Source organism: Mytilus trossulus, chromosome 9 (genome assembly GCF_036588685.1).
Source record: "Mytilus trossulus isolate FHL-02 chromosome 9, PNRI_Mtr1.1.1.hap1, whole genome shotgun sequence".
NCBI lineage: Eukaryota > Metazoa > Mollusca > Bivalvia > Mytilida > Mytilidae > Mytilus > Mytilus trossulus.
The window spans coordinates 78,802,908-78,812,771 of record NC_086381.1 but is presented as its reverse complement, the minus strand read 5'-3'; the positions used below and the strand labels follow the sequence as shown (position 1 = coordinate 78,812,771).

At 32.1% G+C, this 9,864-nt stretch overlaps 1 protein-coding gene across 3 annotated transcripts; it reads left to right on the top strand.

Annotated features, from left to right (window-relative positions):
• The first annotated feature begins 1,052 nt into the window (after nucleotides 1–1,052).
• Nucleotides 1,053–9,537, top strand: LOC134683443 (uncharacterized). 3 transcript variants are annotated; one of them, XM_063542732.1, is made up of 2 exons: nucleotides 1,053–1,168; nucleotides 7,855–9,536. In XM_063542732.1, the coding sequence occupies exon 2, from the start codon at nucleotides 7,873–7,875 to the stop codon at nucleotides 8,977–8,979; it is 1,107 nt and encodes a 368-aa protein (XP_063398802.1). In that variant the 5' UTR covers nucleotides 1,053–1,168; nucleotides 7,855–7,872; the 3' UTR covers nucleotides 8,980–9,536. The 3 variants fall into 3 exon arrangements, with proteins under 3 accessions (XP_063398802.1, XP_063398800.1, XP_063398803.1); XM_063542730.1 differs by lacking the exon at nucleotides 1,053–1,168 and adding an exon at nucleotides 6,575–6,684 and having other exon boundaries at nucleotides 7,855–9,537; XM_063542733.1 differs by lacking the exon at nucleotides 1,053–1,168 and adding an exon at nucleotides 7,058–7,115 and having other exon boundaries at nucleotides 7,855–9,537.
• Nucleotides 9,538–9,864: the final 327 nt, after the last annotated feature.

The following is a 9,864-nucleotide window of genomic DNA, read 5'->3' as shown; positions in this document are numbered from 1 at the left end:
TGGAACTCTTGATTTAATAGCTTCCTTGTGAGCAACAAACCCTCAATCAAGAAAATCATGATAGGAAATGCAAGCACGGGAATATCGTAGAAATTGGGAGATATATACACCGTATGCAGGTGCTGCTGGAATGTTGCTATGGATGGTTCACAATTGGAAAGCTGTAACCATGTCGTAAAATTTTGTTTTCAATCGACCCTCATTGTCAATTTCTAGTTTTACGTCAAAATATGAGGCCGACTTAACTGTATCTGTTGTATCCTTTATCGCTGATTCAAAAGGATAGACACGTTCGACATAGTCACTAAATTTTGAATTATTTATTCACTGAAGAGACATGTATTGTCGAAATGCGCATCTGGTGCAACAAAATTGGTACCGTTGATTTTATTACATGAGGGTGGTTTACATGTTTTGCTGAAAGGAACCAACGTTTTCCTCCAGTTGATGTTGAAAGTAGCCAAAAACGTGATTTGACGAACGATGACAACAATAACTATTGAAGACCAATTTTGGAATTGTGTTATCCAAACAGATAGAGTATGATGATTGAAGATACAGGCAATGGCTACCCTCTTAATTTGCAGGTAGTCATGTTTGTTTTCGGAGACGTCAGGATGAAAGGGTCGTTATGATTCAATAAAGTAACGTAACATTGTCTTTTAATCTTTTTATCTAATTAAAAGTGAATGCCGCACATAGGCGGATCCAGGGGGCTTGGGGCACGCCCCCCCCCCCTTTCGTGGGAAAAATTTGGTTGATTATATAGGGAATTATTGAAGTATGACTGGAGTGCCCCCCCCCCCCCTTAGGATAGTCAGCGCCCCCCCCCCCCCCTTTTGAAAAGTTCTGGATCTGCCACTGCCGCAGAAGAACAACTATATAATTTTAACTTCATTTTTGTACCATTTTTCTCTATTCCTTTATTTTTTCCATCCTTTTTCTATTATTTATTTTGTATCAACCGAGTTATCTTGATTATTTATTTGTCGCCATTATTTTCTATTGTGTTAACCCTCTGATGACCCCCATATATCATACCTTCAACTCAAGTAGTAATTCAAGTTAGAAGGTTGCCATCTTAGGTGTTGAGTCGACGGAAGGAAAAAGTCTGATTTGACTGAGAGAAAGTCACTTTGTTGTGAGTGTAGTAGTTCTCTTAACTAAGGTAAGTACTGTAAAGTCACAATGTTACCGTTTATAAATGAATTATAAAGGAGTATAACGAAAAAGAAGTTATAGATTAAATGTATGGTGAATTTTTCATACTATAAACAAGGAAGTAAACAAAGAATGAGGTTAGAAGGCCAAAAGAAGATAATTTAAGAATATAAAAGAAATAAAGAAATAAAAGAAGCAGGTCTAGATTAAGGGAGACAAGGGCCAGAAGCCCCCTTATGATTTATTTGTTACTAATAACACTCCTTGTGTTGTCGTGACAGGATGTCCCTTTTCAAAAATCCTGGTTCCGCACCTGATCATGCACAGGTCAATTTAAAATAATGTAGAGGGATCAAAAGTAAATTGGTTTATATTCATTTTAAAAACTGTTTTATTTCTATCAATAAACACCAAAAGAAGAACATTAAAAGAAACTGGTTTTATACATTTGAAGACTAACGAAATCATTTACTAGGATTTGTTTGCTTCATCACTTTACATTCGATTTTATTCCGAATCTAACAGTAAGAGTCTTGACTTGATAATTTTCAAAAGCGCTACGTTTTGTTTACAATGAATAATGCAATGACTCGTAATGTGTTTTATAAATTATCTTTCTATTATTTGCTTATTTGTCATATGTATACCTATTTTAATTAAACTAGTGTATTCACCCTTTAAATTTCTTTTCACAAAAAGATTTCAACCGAATCAAATTAATGCATACCTTGTCACAATTTAAAACCCACCGTTCAGTATTTAAGTAAGATAAGATTTATTTTATTAAAGTGTCACCATCCATTACAATATCAATATATATATATATATACACATAAAGTCATAAGAACCCAACATTTATGTAAAAGGATGCCAGCCGAAAACGACTTATGAGACACTATCATTAAAACAAACATCTAATACATACATAAAAGGACAGCCTTGATACATTTAAAATGTATTTCGTAAATTAATTAAAAAAAAATAACAAAACATATATAATTTCTAGATGACATGTTTTCGTCGATAAAACATATGATAAAGGGAACTAGCTAAAAGAGGAACCATATTCTCATTACACATAAGATAACGAAGTTTTTCAACATCACATAAATTCTCAAAATCAACATTTAAAATACAGGCTTTGGCATATAATTCATGTCTGATATCAGAGTAAAAACAACAATTAAAAAGAAAGTGTTTTTCATCTTCAATTTGGCTACTATCACAAAAAATACATAAACGGTATTGTAGAGGTTCTGGTGGTCTAGCATATCGACCTGTTTCAACTTTAAGTTGTAACGAACCAGCTCTGAATAGTGACAAAATACGTCGGTGGCATCTATTATTAACTACCTTTACATAAGGCTCCGTACCAATACAAGTTTTAAACAATCTATAAAATCTTAATTTATTACCATTGACATTATTTTTATCATTCCATACTTCATGGTGCCAATATTCTTTTTCAAAAGTTTGTATAGAGTCCCATACATTACTCATACTAATTTCATCTTCTACATTTATAATCAAACTATATTTACGAGCTAACTGTAAAACTCTATAATCCCATGACGATTTTCTTCTAATCACCCAGGTATGAACCTTTTTACATAATTATATTACTGGTATTGTCACATTTTAGACGATTCCAAAGTTTAAAAACTTCAACTTTTAGTAGTGCATCGCCTGATAAAAAAAACATATCACCTCTAGCAGCTAAGTTGCTGCTTCTTTTGCTTAAGCCTAAGAAAAATTTACAAGCATTGTTTTGCAAATTATTTATACAATTATGTATATTAAGTTATGGATTTAAATGACGGGGAAATATTTTGAAGGTATTCGTGACGTTTTCCGCATATTACCAAGAAGAAGGTATTAAATTGAAAGAAAAAAATAAACATACATTGTACCAAAAAGATGCTTAATGAATTAAATTGTTGTATATTTTCATAACTAATAAGCCACTATCACAACGGTCACTTCTACTGTGAAACATTGCGTATCATTCAGCATTGATCAAATAATTAACAAAACTTGAAATGTTAAAATCTAAGTTTTCTGAAATAAGATGTGAATCAATTACAGCAATACATTGGAGATACATATCGTTGTCTAAATATTAAAAGATAAGCTTAGATGTTCTCAATACTTTTAAGTTGATTTAAAATCATATTAGCCATATGTCAAAGAACAAAAAACTTCAGGGAGTTCGCTACTCAGTTTCAAAATAATTAGCTTTTCATAAAACTAGTATATATTGATAGGTGATTAATAAAGGAACCAAAAGGGCCAACAAAAAAATATAGGTCAATGTACTTGTTATTGAGATATAAGCCACTGAATTTCGGCGGGGAAATGTCTTCTATTGATTTGTTTATTGCTATATCATGGAACAGTTTAAGTTCTCAAACACTATTAAAAAATAACAACGAGTGTATAAGACTTTAACAGATGGCTTATAAGGATACATGTACAAGATTTATAAAAAGAAAAATTGGGGGTCAATGGGCAAATTTTTTTAAGGCATTCAAATGGATAAAACCAGAGGATTCCGAAAATCTGACATAAATTCCAAAACATGACAAGCAAACTTCCTTAAGTGAAATAATACCATTGTGTTGTGTTAGACAATGTCTTTTAGCATTTTTCTCATACTGTTTTTATGTTAAAGTACTTTGACTGTATAGACAAATAAGAAAGAAATATGCTATACATGAATATTTATAAAATGATAAACTAATTAAAAAAAATAACAAACAATAACAATAGTATTGCATGTTTTTTTTAAGCATTATTTTGCTATTTTAAGCCAAATCACTGATAATCTATAATATACAGTACAACATAAGATCGAACTATAAAAATCAGTTTAAAAAGGCTTAACTTATCAGATGGACAAAATACAAGGGACAATGCCGGGTACTTGTAAATCCAAACAACAAAAAGACACTAGGAACAGATCTGGGAGTACTCGCAGTTAACTGCTAGCTAGTTCAAAGCCACTAACAACTAATAAAAAAATCATGCATCTATGACTAAATTATCAATCCGTACACATCCAACATCCAATGGATTTAGAATAACGACGTCATAAATAGTCAGAAAAAAAAACATGACCGTGTGCCATGCCAAGATACAGGTATCGACAGATTGTAGATCCATGAATGTGTATAGGTAAAAACATAATACAATGAAAACCATCTTCGTATTTATGGTTTAACAGCGTCATTGCCAAAACAAATTTGTAATATGCCAGTTATATACTTGGCAGACACAATTAACCTCAAAACCTACCCAACAAAACCGTTTATCACTTCGATGTGTCATAAACCAGTTTACCGGTGCATTCAATAGTTTCATGAAAAAAAAATCCGCACCGGAGGCGGACTTCACCTGTCCGCTACAGAAATGTTAACTCGTTTAGTGAAAATGAACGTAACACTAAACTCCGAAACATATAAATGAATCAAAATTTTAAAGACAAACATAAAAGAGTAACAAAGCTTTGTGATACCTCTAGGGGGGGGGGGGGGGGGGGGGGTTGAGCAGTACAAGTTTATTGTAAATCTTATAAAAGAATATACATCACACGTAACGTAGCATCTTAGATGAAATAGTAACAATTTGACGTCAAAACACATTTGCATATTTACAGGTCTGTCCTAGCTGAGTATTTATATGCAACACTTCTGATGTCTTCTCAACAATACACAACATACTTTTTGCAAAAGCAGTGTCAGTTTATTTTCTACTTATGAGTCTAAAGATCCCTTTTTATCTTCCGCCTATATATTACCTGTTCAACTTAAATTGACGCAAATGAAAAGTTGATAATTAGTGCAAATGGAAACGAATGATATTTTCAAAATGAGCGCAAATGTAATACGCCCACTTTTCCAATATTTTCTGATGAATCAATCAATTAAAGCATTAGAAGACGATAGTGTAGTTTAAATGCTTGCTGAGAAAAGGAGACATCAAGATGACAAAACATCTTACTTAAAATCAGGGCGACATACACTGCTGAAAAAGGGACGGATGTTTAAACAGCACGTGATCTTAATCGCTCGAGTTTTAAAAACAGTGAATAAACGAAAAGGGACCTAGCGAATTGAGTTTCAGAATCTAAAGCATCTCGGGTAATTCATTGTTCGTACCCCAAAGTGAAAATAACGTTACATCATTGGTTGAATTTCCATTGTTTATAACGTTGTAAACCAATCAAAACGCTTTGGTGTACGCTTTTGAAAATATTACCCAGGATGCATTAGATTCTGAAACGGCGAATTAGAATTATCACCGGGTTTGTACTAAAATGAGCGAAACGACGGGTGCCACATGTAGATAAAGATTTGCTTACCCTTCCGGAGCATCTGAGATCATCCGCAGTTATTGGTGTAGTTCCGTGTTACTCATCTTTTGCTTACTATATTATATTGTATACACTGTTTTTATCTTTTTTTTGACACGGCGTTGTCATGCAGTTTCGACATATGAGTTTGAATGTCTCTTTGTTATTTTTCGCCTGTCTTTTTTAAGCAATTTAACCATTGTTTACTTCTATGATAACGGAACAATAGATACATGAACCAAAATCGAATGAACAAACATATATTAATAAAATCATTGTCAGTCAAAACTTCCGTTCAAACTATAACAATTTAGAATGATAAATTACGAGAAAAAAAAATGAAAAGAATAAAAATACAACAAAATCAAATACAACAATATATTTATTTTTTTATAAGAAGACGAGGAATAACGTTTAGTTGTTTATTTTTTTCTTGACATATTAGATAACAGAAGTAAACACTCATATTTTTTCTAAAGAGTAAGGTCTGCATCACCAGCCAAAATATCGGTTTAACGTTTCAATTTTTCCAGACATACGTTAAATCTTCCAACTGATAATTCATTCTAAGTTCATTAATGTACATTTTTGTCATCCAACGATCTAGACTGTGAAAGAGATTAGTACTTAAGATTAAAACTAGTTCCATTCCATCTCTCTGTTTTGTACGAGTTTATATGCATAGATTGTTTTAACATCTTTTGATTTTCTGGTTAATAAAGAGTTTGTCATTGGCTAATGTTATTTCCAGATTTTGTTTATTTCTGGTTAACGTATATATCTTTAAAAAAGAAAACAACCCTTTATTAAATGCATGCGTCCGAAGCGCTTTTCTGAAATTACTTTCAACAGGAACGCTAAAAGCCGAATATTTGAAAGCCAAAGATTTATAAGAACTGATCTACATGATCAAAAGAACAAAAGATTAATAACAAAATCTTTAAAATTGAAAATAACCACTTGTTTATGTACGAATACGTCAACCGAATCAAAATACTGAATACCTTGTTTCGTTTAAATATCTACCTTTTGAATATCATAATATTTGTCATATATATTGATTTAAATGGCAGAAAAACTAAAGCAGCCATGTTTGTTATTATAGACATGATACATAAACATTGTCAATCAGACAAAGTAAATTTGTAATTGACGAATTCATTTTAGTCAAAGTGAGTACTGTATAGATATAATTTTAGTTATTTTCCTAAAATGAACGGAATGTGTCGGTTTGCTTCCTCATTGATGTTCATTATAGACATCTTTTTCAAGTAATAGTTTCACAAGCGTTAGCCTTTCAAAAAGGGTTATTCAACTCTTAGCTGATGGAAAGTGGTCGCTTTGTAGATTAATTCATTTACTAGAATCAATCAACAAATTTTACCACACACGTGAGGTCACACGTTATGAAGTACTGTTGTATTTAACGTTGTTGTTTACTCCTAACCAATCAATAAACTTTGATTATTCACGTCTCGGAATATCTTCCAATCAGGTAGCAAGAAAAATTCACGCACTAACTGTCCATCGTTCAATTCTTAATCTCGACTCCTAGGAGTCGATAATTAAGTTGAAATGAGGACAAGGTTACTTCGGGTAGCAGGTAAAAACGTGTATTTTGAATAATAATTGTGTTATGTATTGTATTGTGTTAGTAACAGATGATTAGCTTATATATTGAGGTACGATTTGGGGCAAACTTGTCCCTTATTTCAAATACATTTCAAACATACTATCTCGAATGTTTAGAATTAAATGTTGAATGTATGCACTTTAATTAAGTAATGTCGTTTTACTTTAAAAATACACCTATTTCACGAGTTATAAAGCCTTGCAATGTCAACAAATTCGGTATAATGTCGAAGTTATGCAACATTTTGATTATTTGACTTGTATATGCTAGGAATAATAGAGAACATAACCGTCCCCCAAAAAGATATTCACTGGCAAAACAATATTTTGGCGACGCTTGTGCTCAATGTTATTTTGACAAAAAAATTCTTATGGTTAGCCTATTTTGGCCTAAAATCTGACATATCTCGTTAATAATGTCACTTTAAATACGCCACTGTCGAATCGTGTCATCAAGGCTTCGTTAATATTCACAATTTCTAAAAATCCCTTCTGATATTTTTTTTTATTATCAGTAATGACATCAGGCAATGTTTTATTTTTGGTATCACCAGCCCAGAAGTTAACACTTTTTTAGGAATTTGCTTGAAACTTAATGGCTTCATCCAACAGAAAAGCACACATTCCTTTACCTTGCAAACAACTATCAATTAATTTAATTCAATATTGTTCATCATGATTTTTTTACATACAATATCCTTTACTTTTAGGAATTGGTTTGAAACGAAATGACTTCATCCTTAAGGATAGCACAGTCGCCATTGTCTTGTCAGCTTTGTGACAATCCTAACGTCATAAAATGGAAATGTAAGGATTGTGAATTGTTAATGTGTGACAACTGTAAAGAACGTATCCATCCAAGATTTAAATTGTCCGAAACACATACTATAATTTCCATAAAAGATATTGGAAAGAAGGAAAGTGATATGTCTACTCAGGTTGGATCGTTACAAATTTCACAACCAGTGATATCGTCACTACTATCTACATATACGTCAGATGTTCCTGCCTTCAGTAAAATCCAATATTCTGACAATGACACAATTTACTGCTCGTACCATGTAGATCAAGACGTACACAAGTTTTTTGTTATTCGTTTATTGAAAGAATCAATAAAAGAAATACAGAAACTAGATATACAATGTACAGATTTTGCTCTCGGCAGTAAAGATGATATTTATTACGGACAATTCCGTGGTTCTGAGGTGAAAGTTTTATCAAATGACGGTATAACAAATACAATTCTTAGCACTTCACCAATGCTAATATTGTGCATACATATCAATAATGACAACGAGATAATCCTAGGTCTACGAGAACAAGGGTCTACATTTCCAGTCAAAGAATGCTCTAACAGACATATTGCTGTATTCGGTGAAAACAACAAACGAAAATTAATAATTGAATACGATCAGAAGGGTAAAAAATTGTTCAGTTATATCTGGAGAATATCCACTGATTCAGATAATAATATCTATGCAATTGATCTATTTGAAAATTTAGATGGACGTTTAATCGCGTTAGAAAGATCTGGTGGTGTAAAATTCATATACAAAGGTCATAGCAGTATCAAGATATCACACAGATCATTCAATCCAATGGGTGTTGCTATCACAAAGACAAATGTCATAATAGTCTCTGACGAAAATAACCATTCTCTACATGCACTCAACACAAAAGGAGAACTTATTGGATTACAAACAGTTATTAATCTTGGAATTCAACTTCCGGTTAGTCTATGTTTGAATAATGAAGGATTGTTATTGGTTGGATGTTACGCCAGCGACAGCGGAGCAAGAAATGCCAAAATCCATGTCACTAAAATAGCATTATGATTTATTTTTTTAGAAAATGACATATAATGAACTTTCTGTATAGTTTTAATTTTGTATTATTTGTACATTACGAGTGTCTAGGTTAGAGCTACAATGGTGCGATGTGTGTCCTATTTGCATATTCAAAATTGTTATGATGCATTTTTCGTAACTATGTATAAATAAGAATTGAATTATGCTTAAAGGTTCCATTTTTCGGACCACAAACTTGACAAATATAAATTTTGTGATTTAAATATTATTTTTTTAAACTGAACTTTTGCAGGTCTTTGGTGGTGATGTTTATTTTTCTCATGGATTCCTATTTCAGACAGAAGATTTACTTATTTGTGTCTGGAATTCGTCTTGCATTTACATCTGTGTAGGAGCATTCCGTTTTTAGTCATATTGGTTTAATGAAGATTCTTCATGCAGATTTGCACATGTTTTCCAATTTGTTTTAACGTAAGATGTCAAATTTAGAAAAGAAAACATCATATTGGTTATACAGCTCGTATTGTTCCCTTTTAATTTGCTGCAAATATTTTATTGTAACACTTCCATCTATTATCATGTTAAAAAAAGAAAGGAGTTTTCAAATATGAAAATGTGCTCAATAAATCTATTTTTCAGTCTCGCAATTCAACTGTCCTTCCTTAAAGATTTTTATAAAAAAAATGACGATTACAGCAACCATCTCTGGCACAAAAATGCCCTGAACACTATTCTCAAATGAAAGATAAGTCTCATTGTGACTTTAAGATGAAGGACAGTCATAAAATCATTGTTCCTTAGCTATGTGTGTTTTTGCTGTGCACATACTAACTTTGTGTCACGGATGGATACCCAATATCCTTTCTTTTCTATTAAAAGAGGGGCGCCTGATATCAAAAGGACATTCAAACT